The sequence below is a fragment of the Pseudorasbora parva genome, chromosome 18, assembly GCF_024679245.1.
Source record: "Pseudorasbora parva isolate DD20220531a chromosome 18, ASM2467924v1, whole genome shotgun sequence".
In the NCBI taxonomy this organism is placed as follows: Eukaryota; Metazoa; Chordata; class Actinopteri; order Cypriniformes; family Gobionidae; genus Pseudorasbora; species Pseudorasbora parva.
The window spans coordinates 38081269-38101562 of record NC_090189.1 but is presented as its reverse complement, the minus strand read 5'-3'; the positions used below and the strand labels follow the sequence as shown (position 1 = coordinate 38101562).

The 20294-nt window shown below is 39.9% G+C and overlaps 1 protein-coding gene across 1 annotated transcript in view; it reads left to right on the top strand.

Moving 5' to 3' along the window:
• The window catches only part of lars1b (leucyl-tRNA synthetase 1b), a 71433-nt gene that overhangs the window by 8919 nt on the left and 42220 nt on the right, over positions 1–20294 (top strand). The window contains exons 6-14 of the mRNA XM_067423397.1: positions 1763–1924; positions 2053–2165; positions 8206–8269; positions 8343–8410; positions 8515–8740; positions 10974–11061; positions 11515–11591; positions 11753–11806; positions 17418–17558. Of these exons, the coding sequence (XP_067279498.1) occupies positions 1763–1924; positions 2053–2165; positions 8206–8269; positions 8343–8410; positions 8515–8740; positions 10974–11061; positions 11515–11591; positions 11753–11806; positions 17418–17558 (993 nt within the window). The remainder of the gene's footprint in view (positions 1–1762; positions 1925–2052; positions 2166–8205; positions 8270–8342; positions 8411–8514; positions 8741–10973; positions 11062–11514; positions 11592–11752; positions 11807–17417; positions 17559–20294) is intronic.

Below are 20294 nucleotides of genomic sequence, written 5' to 3'. Positions count from 1 at the left end.
TCAATGACACTAACTTTGGGGGAAAAATATTTGAAGTGTAATTTTATTGTTTAGTTTGCCTCACGTCCTTTAGAAAACACAGAGGGGCGGCTATACTGGGACCGGTCACCGGGGGGCGATCGAGGCGCGAAAGCTTCAGTATCTGAGAGGGAGACTGCAGGCGTGGCTTTGACAGATACGCGTGTCGTTTAATGTGCGATCTGTTTCCTCAGTGCAAAACTTTCATTTTATGGTTATATCCTTAAAGGTCCCATTCTTCGCGTGTTTTCGAAGCTTTGATTATGTTTACAGTGTGCAATATAACATGAGTTCATGTTTCGCGTGTAAATACGTAACGAGTTCTGATTAGGCCAGCGCTTCCTGTGTTGTGATTGGACAGCAGCTTAGCGCACTTTGCCCAGAAAGCTCCCGCCTCTTACCATAACGGGGAGATGCAAGAGCTCAATGCGCACTCTTCTCCACGTGGGAGAGCAACGAGACCACGCCCCCTTTTTTGCGTGTTCCTGTGGGCGGAGGGTTAGTCAACAAACGGTTCTAGTGACGTCATTACATCCCTGCACTTCCTGCCGTAGTCCAAACCGGCCGTTCGCTGTAGGCTTTGAAAGGGAACTTCTGTTAAATAAAAGATCTCGCTTGGCATTGAACTTTGAGCTTTATAATTTTACAGGTATTATTTATGCTCTAACAGCAACATTACACACTAACTAAAGTTTGGAAGATGGAATGGTGAAGAACAGGACCTTTAACTCTGTGTTACAAATTCACACAAGTATTTCCATTTTACATAAAGGCTCGTTGTGACAGACTAAAAAGAAGGAACACAGTTGAGGGAGGAAGACAAATAATATTTTGCGCAAAAATATTAGTTTTGCTGAAATATGTTTTGTTAGATGTTAAATTTAGGTCTAAATGTCAACATGTAACTCAAGAGTGCTAACGGTAAAGGAATAACAGTGTGTAATTGAATATAAATGTAAGACTTCTCGTACATTTTCAGGATAAAGAAATGACAGTAACAGGTTACTGTGTCTGTGAATGTGTGTTACTGCTCCTCTTATCTTTTTGTTTTTATTTTTCTTTTACAATTTATTTTTCAAACATGTTAATTGTGTTAACAACATGTTAGTGTCATGCTAATTGTGTTAGCATTATGCTAAAAACATGGCAGCAGTGTAGGGTAACAACCGGGTCTGAAGTTTTGCCATTGCAAGCACCACTCACATTTCTTCAGGAAATGTACATATTAGTTTGTAGTGTTGTCTTCTTTTTTTTTAATATAGGAATTTAAACTGTCCTGCTTTATAGCTCTTTTGACATATATTCATCAATAGATATGTTTTTATAGCATAGTTTTCATAGGATAGAATTGGGCAGAATGTGGAATTGTGTTTTGTCAATAGACAAAAAAAAAAAAAGGAAAATAAATGCATAACCGAAGAAAGAATCGACCAATTAATCGATTTGGTACAATGTTGCTGTCCTAACAATGAAAGAAAAAAAATTGTAAATTTTTCATAATCAAGGTAAATTGTTTAATAAATCAAGGATTTGATTTTAGGTCAAATCATTACAGCCCTAGTAAATACTTTCATGTTTATTTTATATAGTGTTGAGTAAGTGGTGGTTCGGGGCCCTACGCAACTTGCGTAGCTTTTGTATAGGGAGGATCAGGTTTGGTTGTAGGGTTGATCCATGAATGATCAATACTGTACTTAATGAAAGTTATTACAGCTTTCTTTTTCCAATGTCATACCATTGGCAGAGCAAAGCCGTAGCAAAGTCTGGAAGCTCCAAGTTCCAGTGGGACATCATGAAGTCTCTGGGGCTGCGGGACGATGACATTGTCAAGTTTGCAGAAGCTGAACATTGGCTGGATTATTTCCCTCCTCTTGCTGTAGAAGACTTGAAGAAGATGGGTCTAAAGGTAGTGACAGCTCACCTGAACCCTTGTCATTCTGCCCATTACTTTGTACTTTGCCATTTCAGCGCAAAATGCAGCGTGTTTTGACATTGTGTCTGTAAATTAAGTGACCTTTTTGATTAATGCTGTAGGTCGATTGGCGTCGTTCCTTCATTACGACCGATGTGAACCCCTTCTACGACTCTTTTGTGAGGTGGCAGTTCATCACTCTGAAAGAGAGAAAAAAGATCAAGTTTGGGAAAAGGTATGGTAAAATATTGACTATGACTTAAGTATTCAATTTGTTCATTACTGCAACTAGGGAAGCGTGCAACAACTAATTTAATTAAAGGTGCAGCATGTAAGTTGTTCACTTTACTAAAGCAAACAACGATCGCCAATATTTTGAAATTGCACTGCAGTACCTATTTTGACCACTAGCTCTCAATCCTACATACCGCACCTTTAAACATTTAAACAGAAATGTTGCAACTGACTAGTGTAAACAGTGTGTTTCTATTGATTTTATGCAATTAAAAATGACATTTGCACCATTTAAGATTGAATGTACCTGAAAATGTCAAATGGTGTAATTGCCAAAGAAGGATAAATATTTTATCCACCTAGTTGGCATGTAAGCGTACGCCAATGTTTCCCATACATTTATATAAATGTATTGTATAGTCAAATGTTTTTTTTTGTTCTTTTTTTTTTTTGGTCATTATTCATCTTAGGGTTTCAACCTTTTGAGAGTGACATTCAAGAACTTTTCAAGGGTTTTTAAGTGTTTCACAATTTTTCCAGCATTTCAAAGCTCTACAAATCATCACATTAAAAATAGCATTCAAATTGGAAAATATTTAAAGCTTAATATTTATATATTTAAAGTTTAAAGGTGTAGAACACTTTGTGGCAAACAAGCAATTTTATTTAAAAAAGGTATGAAATTACAACTATACTATAATCAGTAGATGGCGGCAGAGGAGCACTTATTATAACAATTTCCACTCCTTAAAGGGATAGTTCACCCAAAAATGAAAATTAGCCCATGATTTACTAACCCTCAAGTCATCCTTGGTCAGCGATTCTCAAAGTGTGGGGCGCGCCCCACTGGTGGGGAATAGAGACATGACAAGTGGGGCGCAACAAATGGGAGGAAATGTGTTAAAGGGGGGGTGAAATGCTGTTTCATGCATACTGATCTTTTTACACTGTTAAAGACTTGGAATCCCATACTAAACATAGACAAAGTTTCAAAAGTTAAGGTGGACGTTTGATGGGAGTATTTCTTTGTCAAAAATACTACTTCCGGTTAGTCATAAGTTTCGGCAAGTTTTTTGAGATCATGCGTCCCCATTGACGTTAGTGGGGGCGGAATTTCCTTGTATGGGCCTTAAAGACAATTCTACCGGAAGCGCGTGAGAGAGAGAGAGGGAGAGAGAGAGCAACAGCCTACGCCCATCAAAGCGCTGGCTTGTAGGATGCTAAACAGGTGATATAACCAGTAGCTACTGACTTACCCACTGATAGGCCGGCGGTCGATCTGTATTAGCACTTTCCTCACGCGACGGGCAAATCACTTTCCTCACTGAGCGACTCACTTTCCTCACGCGGCAGGCGAATCACTTTCCTCACTGAGCGAATCACTTTCCTCACAGAGCGACTCACTTTCCTCACGCGGCGGGCGAATCACTTTCCTCACTGAGCGAATCACTTTCCTCACAGAGCGAATCACTTTCCTCACGCGGCGGGCGAATCACTTTCCTCACTGAGCGAATCACTTTCCTCACAGAGCGAATCACTTTCCTCACGCGGCGGGCGAATCACTTTCCTCACTGAGCGAATCACTTTCCTCACAGAGCGAATCACTTTCCTCACGCGGCGGGCGAATCACTTTCCTCACGCGGCGGGCGAATCACTTTCCTCACGCGGCGGGCGAATCACTTTCCTCACTGAGCGAATCACTTTCCTCACTGAGCGAATCACTTTCCTCACTGAGCGAATCACTTTCCTCACGCGGCGGGCGAATCACTTTCCTCACTGAGCGAATCACTTTCCTCACTGAGCGAATCACTTTCCTCACGCGGCGGGCGAATCACTTTCCTCACTGAGCGAATCACTTTCCTCACGCGACGGGCGAATCACTTTCCTCACGCGGCGGGCGAATCACTTTCCTCACTGAGCGAATCACTTTCCTCACAGAGCGACTCACTTTCCTCACTGCAGCGCGCTGCTGCACACGTCATTATTTAGCTCCACTCACACGACACGCCCCCACCCGCTCGGCTTTTTTCGGAAAGACTCGGAACAGCGCATCTTTCTTATATAATTATTAAAAAAATAAAGACTTTTCGGAGATATGCAGGATGCAATGCTACTCTATAGGTACTCAAGATTGACATGACACTGACTGAAACTGAGTGTTTCACCCCCCCTTTAATTTTTTGTGCCCATCTCTATTAACCTTTTGAGCGGTCCCACATGGGATTTTAATTTCTATGCCCCTGAGAGTACTGACACACATATGGGATTTAGAATGTCCAGTGACGTGACACAACTGCCAGATTCAAACTGTGGGACGCTTCGGCTGGCACGTGCTCAGCTCTTGACATGCATCATGTAGTGTTTTCAACCACTTACTGTTTATTTTAGGTTTAATTTAAAGGTCCCGTTCTTCGCGTTTTTATCTTTCAAACTTTAGTGAGTGTGAAATGTTGCTGTTGGAGCATAAATAATACCTGTAAAATGATAAAGCTCAAAGTTCAATGGCAATCGAGCTCTTTTATTTAACAGAAGTTCCCTTTCAAAGCCTACAGCGAACGGCCGGTTTGGACTACAGCAGGAAGTGCAGGGATGTAATGACATCACTAGAACCGTTTGTTGACTAACCCTCCGTCCACATGAACACACAAAAAAGGGGGCGTGGTCTTGTTGCTCTCCCACGTGGAGAAGAGTGCGCATTGAGCTCTTGCATCTCCCCGTTATGGTAAGAGGCGGGACCTTTCCGGGCAAAGTGCACTAAGCTGCTGTCCAATCACAACACAGGAAGCGCTGGCCTAATCAGAACTCGTTACGTGTTTCTGAAGGAGGGACTTCATAGAACAACATCAGGCCGTTTTTAGGACCGAGGAAACAGCGCTGTACAGATAAGTAAATTGTGTGAAAAATACAGTTTTTTTACACGTGAAACATGAACTCATGTTATATTGCACACTGTAAACATAATCAAAGCTTCAAAAACACGCGAAGAACGAGACCTTTAATAGGTAACATTTAAATACACAAGTACTAGTAAAACAATACATTTAGAGTTTGTAAATACACACTGGTGTCTATGGAAGCAGCAATAACAATCCATTCAAATATAATTGGCTGACATGTTTTATTCATATCAGATACACATAGTGTAAGTAACTATAAAGTTTGCTCGATTCTTCTCCCAGTTCACTTACTTATTCCAGGAGAAGCTGATGAATATACGTGCTGTAAATCTGATTGACAGGACTCTGAACTGCAGTGCATTTGTTCAAACGGTTCAAACGTGGCAGCGCCCATCTCACATTATAGATCAAAATCAAGATCATTTATAAAGGTTTTTAAAGGCCCACTGAAGTGCCTTGAAACGCGCCGCATTATTCAATGTGTTAACATAATTTCCCCTGAAACGGCTTCAGCTGTTAGGAGCTCCTCCCCTTTTTTGAAACAGCCAATAGCGTTTCGTTAATATACAGTTTGACTAGAGCGCAAGAGCGGACCTTTCTGTTTGGTAAAGCCAGTTTCCTCTAACTCTGTTTATCATCATAATCTCCTCCATATCGGTTTGAAATGCAGCGTTCTGTGCAGAATTCAAATGGGTCGATATGTTTGTTGTCTGCGCCGACTCGCGCATATGATCCGCGCTGCGCTGTCGTGTCTGGAGTCTAAATTTAGACCTGAGCCGCTGGTGTGTGTGCGCTGCTGTGGTGCGTGAAACTAACGTGAAAACAGACTTTATTCGCCTCAAATGAAAGCATATTTACACTGAATCATTTCCTATCACATATATAGTGTGCTATGTGCCTTTCACCATGTAGAAATTAGTAAATGTGTGTTAACAACTGACCGATTTCAGCCGCAGCTTCGGCAGTATAGGGGGCGGGGTTTAGATTCTAGAGAGCATTTTGATTGGACAGAAGATTTGACGAGAGTGAAGTCTGCGATGATGTCACCAAAATCTGAGATTCGTTTTAACGGAAGTGGGAGACTGTACATTTTGAATGCTTATATCTCCTAAATGCAAATTGTCATAGTTTTGGAACATACCAGCTTATTCATAACTTTAAGGCGAACACAGTCATACTAAAAGCTAAAAAACTTAAATTTTGATTTCAGTGGACCTTTAAATGGAAAGACACACCCACAATTGGTTTATTAGATAGTTGATGACATGGTAAGCAAGTTTGTCAATATTTGGAATAAAAAAGAAAAAAACTTAATAAAAGCGATACATCTGTCATTCAGCGCTATTTTGGTTGTGGTGAGTCACGTGATAAACATGACGCGTTGCTATAGAAACATTAAGGTGAAACGTTCTAAAATAACATTGCCTTACAAAAAAAAAAAACTCACACTGGGAGTCAGCTAAAATATTTTGACTGTACACATGAAAGGTTTAAATGTGATGTTAATAAAATAAATGTTAACAGGCAAACTTAAAGCCTAGATAATTACCTTTTTGTTGGGGCGATTGGGGACAGGTGGGGCTCAGAGCCCTTCCCTACCTCCAAAGTGGGGAATGGCCGAAAAAGTTTGAGAAACGCTGTCCTAGGTGTACATGACATTCTTCTCTCAGATGAATACAATCGGAGTTATATAAAGTCCTGGGTGAATGTTTTAATATATGGAAAAAAAACTAGGAAGTCACAAAGTTTCATGAAAAACTTTAATTATCCAGAAAAAAAGTAAAGAGTGCTCCTTTTATAATCACGGTAGCTGTCGGTCAGTTCAATGTGATACAATTAAAGAGCAATGGTAGTCTACATTTAATAAGAGCAGAATATTGACATTTTCCCTATACAAAGTTTTTTGCACATTACTGTTGTTAATAAAAGTACATTTTATCTGCATATCAATTCACAAACCTTTGTTTGAATACCATTAAGACATTAAGCACGAGGTTGGTTTCTCCCAAGTTTTTTTTTTCTCCATTCTGGCCCTAAAGGGGTTTTGGTTCCTTTCCACTGTCGCCTTTGGCTTTTGGCTTGCTCAGTTTGGGACACCTAAATTTCAGCTATATTACTGATCTGCCTGCATTGACAGTATATGATAATTAAAATGAGCTGGATAACATCACTGTTTTCACCAAAGCGGCTGTACAGCCGAATCAAATTCTGTTGCATTATTTTCCTGTTATCACTGTGAAGCTGTTTGATGAATGGCTCCTTGAACGGTGGTTACCACACCATGACATTTCAGGATTTTGACGTGACTCACATGATTACCCAAATGAATTACATTATTCAGAACAACAGGGTTCTGTTTACTTTTATTTATTGTTCTAATGTAAGATTTGCCAAACTAGCTGAAATGGTGTTTTATGGAGAAGTTCGCTGTAGTAAGATTCGACAAGGAAGGAAGGAAGAGGACAAGGGGTCGGCTTTGGACTGCTGACGTCTTTTATTATTAAACTCAAAACAACAACGCGCACACTTCAGTGTGACTCTTTTCTTCATTCCCTCAATAACAGTTTAACTTCCGGGTTACATTCCTTCCGGTATCCGGGCAACTCAGAGTCTCAGGGGGTGCGTCAGCAGTCCGTCTCTCTCTCCCCTGCTTCTGATTCCGCCAGCGTTTTAATCTCTCTCCACGCCCATTACTGGAACAAGAGACAGGTGTTATCAATCTGCGTCCAACCCACTCACTTACCGCTCGTCCCGCGGCTCTCTCTCCCGCTGCAGACCTCGCTGAACCACGCCCCCCTTGCCACATTCACCTTTTTTAAACGAAATAAATTATTTGGTACAAAGTTTTTCCGGTTACACCACATTGACATTTTTGCGATTATCTCCCAAATATTCTTTAAAAATTTATTTTAATTTAGACTTGGGTCATCAAAAAGAGAATGCATGCAAGTAATTTAACAGTTGAACCCTTTTAAAGTAAATTAAACTATATGGACTGAAATAATTTGCGCCAGCTCATTGACACATATCGGAATTGTATCGTGGCATGTTTTGAGGTATTGGCAAATATTGTATCACTGGCTAAGAGAATCAAAAAAAGTGTGCGCATAATCATTTTGTATTAAATAAATTTTGTTCTTATAGATATACCATTTACTCACCGAAAGATGGGCAGCCCTGCATGGACCATGACAGACAGACCGGAGAGGTGAGAACTAATTTTATTGGGGGTTTGTATTTGGATGGATATGTGTGTCTTATAGTTATGATTTGTCTCACAGGGAGTTGGTCCTCAAGAGTACACCCTTATTAAGATGAAGATTATGGAACCTTACCCAGCAAAACTGAGGTAAAATTCCATGTTCTACGATTTTGAATGATTGCCATATATACTCCAAATAAGGGCATAGAAAAAAAAACAAGGTACTTGATCATCTTTTTTTATGTTTTCAGTGCTCTTAAAGACAAGAACATTTTTCTGGTTGCTGCGACTCTGAGGCCTGAAACCATGTTTGGTCAAACAAATTGCTGGGTTCGGCCAGATATGAAGTACATCATATTTGAGACGGCCAGCGGTGACCTGTTCATCAGCACACAGCGGTCAGCCAGGAACATGTCCTACCAGGGCTTTACCAAAGAGAACGGAGTGGTTCCTGTCCTCATGAACATCATGGGACAGGTCTGTGTCCCTAAAGCACATACTGCTTATGTTTTAATAAAGTTAGCCCATTTGACTTTGACATTACAGCATAAATTAACAAAACAGGATGGGAAAGCAATGACTTGCCCAGTAAGAAGGAAATAGAATATAAAATCAAAAATGTAGGAGTAATATTTAATTTAAATGAAAAAATATGGTAGTTTTTATTGTACTACTTTATTATTATTATTTGTAGTAGTAGCATTATTGGAATTTTAGTAATCGATATTGTTTTATAAAAGTGAGAATCGTTTAAAATCAAGACATCTATATTTTTTACACAGCCCTACAAGTTAGCCTATTCTAGTTCAGCCAAATAAACAATATAATGCCGTTTTAAAATAGCATCATATGATCTCTTTAATATTATACATTTTAATATAATTATGATAATAAAAGTTTGATGTTTCTATTAATATTATTATATTGTGGCCACTTATCTATATACATGACTATTAATAATTAAAATATATAATTCTACATAGATCAGTGGTCATTATATGTTTTTATTATATTTATATTAATATTTTAGACTATAACAGTATTGTTAACATTACTTAATATAAAAAAAGAAGAAACTACATACAAACCCGATTCCCAAAACAAGTTGGGACACTGTACAAATTGTGAATAAAAAAGGAATGCAATAATTTACAAATCTCATAAACGTATATATTATTCACAATAAAATATAGATGACCTATCAAATTTTGAAAGTGAGACATTTTGAAATGTCATGCCAAATATTGGCTCATTTTGGAAAGCTACACATTCCAAAAAATTGGGACAGGTAGCAATAAGAGGCCGGAAAAATTAAATGTACATATAAGGAACAGCTGGAGGACCTATTTGCAATTTATTAGGTCAATTGGCAACATGATTGGGTATAAAAAGAGCCTCTCAGAGTGGCAGTGTCTCTCAGAAGTCAAGATGGGCAGAGGATCACCAATTCCTCCAATGATGCGACGAAAGAGTTTCCTCTGAGAAACTCTGAGAAAGAGGAAAATTGCAAATAGTTTGAAGTTATCATCATCAACAGTGCATGATATCCAAAGGTTCAGAGAATTTGGAACAATGTGTGTAAGGGTCAAGACCGGAAAACCATACTGGATGCCCCTGATCTTCCGCCCTTAGACGGCACTGCATCAAATACAGGAATGCTACTGTAATGGAAATCACAACATGGGCTCAGGAATACTTCCAGAAAACATTGTCGGTGAACACAATCCTCCGTGCCATTTACTGTTGCTAGCTAAAACTCTATAGGTCAAAAAAGAAGCCATATCTAAACATGATCCAGAAGTGCAGGCGTTTTCTCTTGGCCAAGGCTCATTTAAAATGGACTGTGGTAAAGTGGAAAACTGTTCTGTGGTCAGACCAATCAAAATTTGAAGTTCTTTTTGGAAAACTGGGACGCCATGTCATCCGGACTAAAGAGGACAAGGACAACCCAAGTTGTTATCAGCGCTCAGTTCAGAAGCCTGCATCTCTGATGGTGTGGGGTTGCATGAGTGTGTGTGACATGGGCAGCTTACACATCTGGAAAGACACCATCAGTGCTGAAAGGTATATCCAAGTTCTAGAACAACATGTGCTCCCATCCAGATGTCGTCTCTTTCAGGGAAGACCTTGTATTTTCCAGCATGACAATGCCAGACCACATACGGCATCAATTACAACATCATGGCTGCGTAGAAGAAGGATCCGGGTACTGAAATGGCCAGCCTGCAGTCCAGATCTTTCACCCATAGAAAACATATGGCGCATCATAAAGAGGAAGATGCGACAAAGAAGACCTAAGAGAGCTGAGCAACAAGAAGCCTGTATTAGACAAGAATGGGACAACATTCCTAAACTTAAGGAACTTGTCTCCTCAGCCCCCAGACGTTTGCAGACTGTTATAAAAAAGAAGGGGGGATGCCACACACATGGCCTTGTCCCAACTTTTTTCAGATGTGTTGATGCTAACTTATTATCCCTTAACTGTACATTTTCTCAGTTTAAACATTTGATATGTCATCTATGTTGTATTCTGAATAAAATATTGAAATTTGAAACTTCCACATCATTAAATTCAGTTTTTATTCAAAATGTGTACAGTGTCCCAACTTTTTTGGAATCGGGTTTGTAAAAGCTAAGTAAAAAAAATGAATCGAGTTGGTGTATGTATGACAGTTTATGCTGTTTTCTCACTCTCTCTCCCATCTTTCAGGACATCCTCGGCTGTGCATTGAACGCCCCCCTCACCTCATACAAGACCATTTATGCCCTGCCAATGCTCACCATTAAAGAAGACAAAGGTACCCGACGGCACCCCATAATATCGTCCCATCACATTACCTCCGCATAGACGAGATGCATCTCTGAACAGGCCGCAGGGCAATGCCGCATGTTTGTAATGGCTGAAGTGAAAGCGACATTAGTCATTGCGGAGTACAGCGTAGCTCGGAGAAATGGAATATGGAAATGACCGTAATGGATGTTCCCTCAGGCTGCACGGACCACATTACTCCCATCACAAACTGCTCCTCGCCTAATGTGATTCGACAGTTCTTCTTTTTCTTATTCCCTGGGCTCCTGTTTTCACGCTGAAAGTGCCTTTCCCAAATTGATACGTTAGAAATGTTAATATTGATCTTTGTTGTTCGCCTCTGAATATAAAAGGCATTCTCTGGGGGAGGGGATGTGACGTGGAGCATTTAGAGTAAGTTATCTCACTATGGGAGGTCGTTGAAATGAATTTGTCGTTACAGGCACCGGAGTTGTCACCAGTGTGCCGTCAGACGCGCCTGATGATATCGCCGCTCTGAGGGACATTAAAAAGAAGCAGGTGTTGTATTTGTTCAGTGGCATTTCATTTTTTTTTTGTTGATTCAGTTGTCTTTGATTTACGTTAGCGAGGGAAATTCCCAAACAGATTTTTCAGATAAGATGAATGTCCCTAATACAAAAATGCTTGAACCTTTTTTTTTTTTTTTTTTTTTTTTGTAGGCTTTGAGAGAGAAGTATGGGATTCAAGATTTTATGGTCCTGCCGTTTGAGCCGGTAAGCAGCATTTTTTTTTTTTTTTTAAGTTGACCTGAAACTTTGTGGTAGTCTTTTCTTTGAGACGTGAAAAAGCTTCTCAAACAATGCTGTCTGTTTGAAATTAATTGGATAATTGGTCTGCTGTGGCTGTTTTTGCGATATGTCATTTGTAATAAAACACTGCAGTATTCCATAAAAAAATATAGTCCATTTTGATTTCATACACTGCAAAAAAATATTTCCTTACTTAGTATTTTTGTCTTGTTTCTAGTCCAAACATCTATAAATTCTTAAAACAAGAAGTATTTACTAGACAAGCAAAAGTAATTGTCTTGTTTTGGGAAAAAATAACTGAAAATGAAGAGTTTTTGCTTAAAATAAGCCAAATTATCTGCCAATGTTGTAAGCAAAGTAATCTATTTTCTGTTTGAATTAAGATCATTTTGCTTACTCCATTGGCAGATTATTTGGTTTATTTTAAGCAAGAACTCTTCATTTTCAGTTATTTTTTCCCAAAACAAGACAATAATTTTTACTGGTCTAGTAAATACTTTGCAGTGTAGTTAATTTAAAGACCACATTCAAGGCACAAAAATAAGAAAAGCCCAATGGCAGTATGGGAGACTTCCAGAGCTGCGTTTGCGTCCAAAAAGATTTGTAATACTAGTGGATCATAAAGACCATTTTGCCAATGGATTATATAATCTACTTGGGTTTACAGTACTTTTACAGTACCAGTCCTGCGGCCCAGATTCATAAAACATGCTTGTTAAAACTTTGAAACATTACAGTAATCAGTAAAATGTTAGAACTTGTTAATGTTGTTAATGCAAGTTTTTCATAGCATGTCTGAAGTTCTGGCCTGAGTGTGGTGGTTGTAACTTTAAAGCTCTTTGAGGAGATGCTGTTTAAATTAGGGATGCACAATATATTGGCCACCTTATCTGTATAGGCCTATATATGTTCAGTTTTAAAGGGTTAGTTCACCCAAAAATGAAATGTATGTCATTAATGACTCACCCTAATGTCGTTCCATACCCGTAAGACCTCGGTTCATCTTCAGAACACAGTTTAAGATATTTCATATTAAGTCAGAGAGCGTTTCTAATGCTGCGTGTACACCGCACGCGAATGATGCGAATAAATCACGCTATTCGCGCGAAGTTGGACGCGTGAACATTTTGAATCCATTCACTTCATTCGTGCGTCAAATTCGCTTCATTCACGTGTGACATTCACTACACAACAGACGCGAATTCGCGTCATGGGAGGGGTTTCTGCTAGTCATTTTGACTGGGTCACTTGACTTCTTTTCTTTAAAAAATACTACTGTTAATGTGTGACAAAACGTAGTTTGAAGACTTTTTCAGGCGATAATATTGTTGTTTAATGCTCAAATCTGTGTTTTTTTTATACAAAAAGTGCTCATTCGCGTGTGACATTCACTACACAACAGACGCGAATTCGCGTCATGGGAGGGGGTTCTGCCAGGCAGCGGCAGTCGGCAGAAAGACTATCCGAGTTAAGGCTGCTCTCACCGGGGTTGATGAGCGCTGAGCTCCGATGATCGCCTGGGTCTCACACCTCCGAAAACACCAGATCAAATTTTCAAATAGGAGCTCTCTTAATAAATAAATCACATATTTGAGCTTTAAACAACTACATTCTCGCCTGAAAAACTATTAAAAGTACATTTTGTGACACAATAGAGTAGTATTTTTAAATTACTCTGGCCTCGGGGTTCCCCTATGGGTTTCCCATCCGTCACTTCACCATGTGACAGCAGTAATCAGGCTCCTCATTGGTTAACGCGGCGCGAATATCCGCCAAAGTTCAGATTTTTCAACTTGAGCGATTCGCGTGTTTTGCGCGGTTCGCGCGAATCACGCGTGCAAAACGCTCAATTCGCGTGATCATTGCCGCTTCATTCGCGCGAATCGCGCCATTCGCACCGCCTCATTCGCGCGAATCGCGCCGCAGAATGCCTATTCGCGTCTCTGCATTGACTTAACATGTAAATCACTCGCGCGAATCGCGTCATTCGCGTGCGGTGTGAACGCAGCATTAGTGTATGCACACTTTACTGTCCAGGTCTAGAAAGGGAATAAAAACATCATCAGAGCAGTCCATATGTGACATCAGTTAGTTAATTAGAATCTCTTGAAGCGTCGAAAATAAATTTTGCTTCAAAAATAACAACTAACCCTTTAATGTTATCGGTATCGGCCTAATAAGAAAATTGGGTCGATATATTAGGGTGCTTTTACACTGGCACTTTTGGTGCGCTCCCGGGTTCGATTGACGTCAGAGTTCGGTTGGTTTGGATGATGTGAACTAGGGCTGCACGATTAATCGAAATCGAACCGCAATCGCGATTTGGCTTGTGTGCGGTTATGAAAGCTCAAAGGCTGCGATTTTAATTAAATAAATAAATGCCCAGTGTGTTAGCGAAGAGCTGCTCTGTGATAAACGCTGCTCCGTCTGAAAGTTGCTCATAACGTGCGTTTGAAAAAGCAACACGAGTCAAACATCTTCACAAACTAGTGAAGCGTTCATAAACCTGTTCAACAAAAGACGTTTAATAACATGTTTTACCTCAGTTCATATCGTCAGTCGAGTGTGTGTGAGCTGATGTGGCTTCTCATCAGAGGCAGACGATGCGTTATTTTATAGTATTCTATGCCAATCAGCACTGCATTATAATACACTTTATTATTATGAAAATACCCTTGACGGCTTGAAGAACTCAAATACTCCATATTTTGCTGCAGTCGTGTTTATTGTCGTCATGTTTAATCAAAGCTTCTCTATGTTCTGTTTACACAGCGTTAGCTTCACATCATGGATTTCCTGAAAACTAACGTCAATTACTTCTCTGACGCAAATGTGGCGTTTTCCGCTCGAGGGCGGCCTCTGGCTTTCAGTATGAATTAAAAACATTTGGCTAATCAATAAAAAAAAAAAAAAAAAAAAAAAAAAATATATATATATTACAATAACTTCTTAGGCTTAGACCTTTCTAATTTTTTTTAGTCATAGGCTGTCTGCATATTAATAGGTAACCCAGCATTTTTTTTTTTTTTTGTAAAATAAGTTTTCTTTAAAATATTACAAAATAATAATAATAATTAGTATTAGTATTATATTGTTATATTTATTCTGACATACTCTTTTTTATTTGTAATTATGAAAATGTTATTGTAATGGTAATATTTCTTATTTTTACAAATATTTTTAGCAGTAATAATAATCATAATAATTATTATTAGTCACGTTAATATAAAAACACAGTTATATACACACGCTTTTCATTTGTAAAAAATAATAATAACAATAATCGCATTTTAAATCGCAATCGCAATTTTACCCAGAATAATCGCAATTATATATTTTCCCCAAATCGTGCAGCCCTAATGTGAACGCGGTCTTCTGAACTCAGGTGCGCCCCGCGAACCGTACCCGAGTCCGCTTAAAGAGGTGGTCTGGGGTTCGGTTCATGTGAACTCTGCTACGGTTCGCTGCTGATGTGGACACAAATCGTACTAAATCGCGGAAGTGAACTGCTATTAATGACATGATTTGATAAAAATGTGTGTTTTGTGTGTGTTTCACTCATTTACCTGATGAGCGTCACTGACATACTGCTAGCAGAGAGCTGTAGATCTCAATTCTGCTCATCTTCTGCGTTCTTTAGAGCATTTGCAGTGCATTCGCAGTAGGGGTTGCACTGACTAGTCGACTTTAATGCTCCGTGACGCTTTAAGCTTGACGTCGACTAGTCGCTGGCCTATAGAGGGCGCAACAGGATAAGCAATTCCTGACACGCAGGCTCTGTTTTGAACAGTTAAAAATGACAAATAAATGCATACTCCAAGAGCTATCCACAAGACAAGTTTGATTACCATCTGGATGCTCAGATCGGGAGAATGCAGGCTTATTGTACACGTAATTTAATCATCGCGCTAAACTGCGTACTGCATTGCAACGCACACACACACATAGCCTGATCTCGCAGAGATCGAGCGCGCCTCACACACAACCATTCTTGAGCGCAGAAAGGTATTATTATCAACACTGTTCTGTGATTTATCAATAAAATAGCTTAGAAACTGAAAAGTTCTAGCATATATTTCTTGATAACTAAAACTCACAGCTTCACTATCAGTAGAGAGACGCTGGCAGGTAGAATTAATTCACACACAATCACTCACTAATACATGTAATCTTTATTGTGCTACTTTATCTGTATCTTATTCAGAACGAGCAGAAATCTGTGAGAAATATAACGACCATAAGACAAAAGAACTGATACAAAAGCTGTTATGTAGGACCAATAACCTTATGAGCAGCGCGGTGTCATATGACAAAGCTGTCCTGTGCACAAGAAGACCCGAGTTCAAGTCTCAGCTCAAAGCTTTTGTTCATTAATGACGACATCAGCGACTAGTCGACGTCGACTCAACTTTCATCACATAAATGTCTACTTAAAAAAAATGGAAGTCATTCAACCCCTAATTTGCGGCAGATATACAAAAGTGCCATTACGTACAGAAGCTTTGGTAACAAAACCAACGTTTAAAAAACAAAAATATAAATGTGACAGGAGCGACACTATGCTTTTCGCCGTCTTCACGCTGGCTGTCGTTACTAAGCAACCGAGTAAACAGCTGCTGCTTTGATGACGCAAACGAACCCTGGTTCAGACCCAAATAATATAATATGAACACAGTCCAGTGGGGACAGGGGGAGGGGGGAGCAATCGAACTCTGGTTCGGTCCATGCAATCGAACCAAATGTGAAAGCACCCTAAAAGTCGATAAATAATGGATTGTTTCCTTCAGCCAAAACACTTCAGATGTGCACCGTTCACCATGATGGTTTCGAATTGCTTGACATATGATTGGAATCACTTCAAAAAAGAAAAATATGGTTACACGTGCATCGCAAGTCTCATATAGGTTACATAATTATAATGTTATTAATGTTAAAATTATACAGTTGTGTGCTTGGAACATGGCATGTATCTGCCAATATATTGGTTATTGGCTTTCAATTATAAAGAATTATAAAGCACATTTTATCATCCGCGTCGCATTGGAATGGCTCGTGCAAATCTTAACACTTTTGGAGCGCGCTGGATAACTCGCCTACAGTGATTCGCGCGCCACTTAAACAACTGGGCTTCAGTCACTCATATTGCACAGACGATTGATCCATTATAAAAGCAGGAAGAAGCGATACGCAAGAAAAGGTGCAGGTACGCTGGCGGGTAAAATGTAGAAGTGCTACCGCTGAGTACCGCCCCACTTCAAACACTGAAGCCAACATAACACAAAATTATTAGCACATATTTAGGACACATTTACTTGCGGTTACACAGGAATCTATTTGGTTAGCAGTTTACTTGCACTTTCTTTTCTTATATCGACAAAGTAACTAAAAAAAGTGGTTGGATTTGCATGGAAAGGAAACTAGAAGCTATTGATTACTTTATACAAAAGCAATTTGCCTTGCTATGCCTGTTAAACTCATTCATGGATTCAAGGAATTTTTCTTTTCTTTTCTTTTTTTCTCACAATGTTCCTAAATTCTGAAATGTCTAAAGTGGCTTATGACTTTGTTCTACCAGGTACCCATCATTGAGATTCCAGGGTATGGGAACCTGTCGGCTCCTTTGATTTGTGATGAACTGAAGATCCAAAGCCAGAATGACAGAGAGAAACTGGCCGAGGCCAAAGAGAAGGTCTACCTAAAGGGCTTTTACGAGGGGGTGAGACCAACACCAGCAGCTCTCAAATTCCCAATTTTCCTCCATAACATAGTGCCTTGGTGGAATGCATGTAGGAGACATCTTATGAAATGCGTGAGTAGGGCTGGGATAAACGGATTCTTTTTTTAAACGATTAATCTTGCAATTATTTTTCCGATGCATCGATTAATCTAACGATTCATTTCCCCTGTCCGATTCGATTTCGATTACCGATTATCTCCCCATTAATTGCCTAATAGCAATTTATACATGTTGATTTAATTATCTGAATGCAAAAACTAATTCCTTAACATTGCAATATGTTTATTGCTCTTAAAATTCCAAAGTAAAAGAGTATACAAGAACAATGCATTCAATAAAACCTTGAAAACATAAGTACGTACACACACACACACACACACACACACACACACACACACAAATAAGTATAAACCAACAACAAAGAAACACAATATATGATTTTACTATGTATGCAACTCAGACTAATAATAATAATAATAATAATAATAATAGATTTTATTTATAATGCACTTTTCATTCCGAAGAATCTCAAAGTGCAACAAAGGGGGGGGGGGGGGGGGGGGAATAACAACAAAAAATGAATAACAAGTAAAAATATAGAATACTACAAACAATCAACCAACACAGAAAACAGAACAGAAACAGAGCTGATGGTGAACAGAAACAGAGCTGATGGTGAACAGAAACAGAGCTGATGGTGGACAGAAAACAGCTGATGGTGGAAGTCTCTGTTAGCTCCGCAGCACACTGTTAGCTCCGCAGCACACTGTGGTCCACTCCATGTTTCAGATTTCTCCCAGCGGCAGTGTCCCGATGACATCGCCGAGGCACGACAGCTGAAGACCAGATGATGGGTCTTCTTCATGATGATTCAAATGATGGGGATCGCTGCAGCACCATGCAGGAGGCAGAACATTCCTCCGGGCACTTCTGTGGACACACCGGGGCCGGCGCAGATGTCCAAGCCGCTCCACGGTCGCAATGCAGGACGGAACAGCGGCGCAGCCGAGAAGCAGAACATCCCAACATCATGCCGGACGCCGACGACGAGAGCCCGGATGACGCTAGCCCGGTGCAAACTTCAGCCACCATGCAGCCCAAGCCCAAGGGAGACCACCAGTGAGCAGTCGCAGCGAACAACATCAAATGTCCTCCAAACCAGAAACCAACCGCAGCAATTCAAACGTAAACATTAGAGAAGCGGTTGAAAACGGCGAAACGACGAACAACGACCTCTCAGTGGCTGCCAGCAATCAGCAACAGTCCCAATTGTAGCTCTGACTGTTAGACTAGTCACAAACATAAGGAAATAAAATAAAATGTAAATCTAATAGTACATTAACATGATTTGTTGTGGGTGGAGAAGCGGCGAACAGACAACGCCAGCGTCCTCTCCCCCACGTTGCCTAGCAACACTACAGGCTACAGGCTACAGGCTATGCCCATCGATTAATTATCAACAAGTTGGCTAATCAAATCCGGGGACACACTGAAGCGTGCCATGAGCGTCTCGGCTGCGTGGCGTGTCCGTTTTTGTTTCGGCTCAGCTCACATGTTAACAGGTTGGAGTTTGCACACTGCCTGTGACGCGCGGAAAACTCGTGCATGCTAGAAATAGAAGAGCACCTATTTTTCACGTGTGTTGGGAGCGTCTCCAGGCAAAATAGAATAGGAAAAGATGTTTATATATCATATTAATATTAATACATATTAATAAATGACATTTTCATGTTTGAAATTCTCTATGTTAACATAAATGCAGATATAGGCCTAATTGTAATAATAAAAAACGACAATTATCGATTTTGAAATATAGCAACTGTCAATACAGAACGAAATATTCTGTAGCCTATTTTGCCCTCAATACCATAGATATGTGGTCAATAGGCCACTGCCGATGTTATCTTTGCTGTATCAGTAGGCTATTTATGTTTAACATTAAGTATAGGGCTTCCCTCCTCATCAATAGCAGCAGCAGTGCTGCGTCAGACACACTTCTAGTGTGCAAAGGCAGAGAAAACGTCACGCAGCCGCCCCACGGCTGACAGGCAACAGAAACGCCACGCGCAGTCGCGGCATGACAGTGAAAACAGTTACATGTGGAGTGTATTACGGGCGCCAATATTCTGTTTAAAACCAGAATAGTCCTGGGATGAAACTGTGCTCACTTAGAGGATGGATACTCTCGGTCACGATAAGACATAACATTTTTTACATTTAAAACCGCTTATTATGGCCAATGTGTCCGATGCTTTCACTTGATGCAAACGTTTGTTTTTGTGATTAAAATACATAAAATATTACCAAAACATATGTTTTCCTATGTGCAGTAATTTGTTTATGTAGCCGTGACAAAACGCGTTCATGCGCGCTAGAGTTTAGATTCTCTGCCCGAACCTGACCCGAACCGACCCGCGGGCCGGGTCGGGCTGAGATTTCCCTGCACTATCCTCGGGTCGGGTTGGGCCGGGCCCGTGATTAAGCGTTTGTTTTTTTTAATCATTAGCCTACTTTACTAGTCTAATTGGGTGGGCAGAAAGCTATGCTATAATCAGAAATTATATATATTTATTTAGCAAAGTAAGAACTAATACAACAACTAAGAAACAAATGTGTAGGCTACAAAGTTGCACAAGTCAGGATTAGTGTAAAAATGCGTGTTAAACTCACAGCTCGAGCAGTGATGGAGCAGAAACGCTCTGTGTCAAGAGCTGC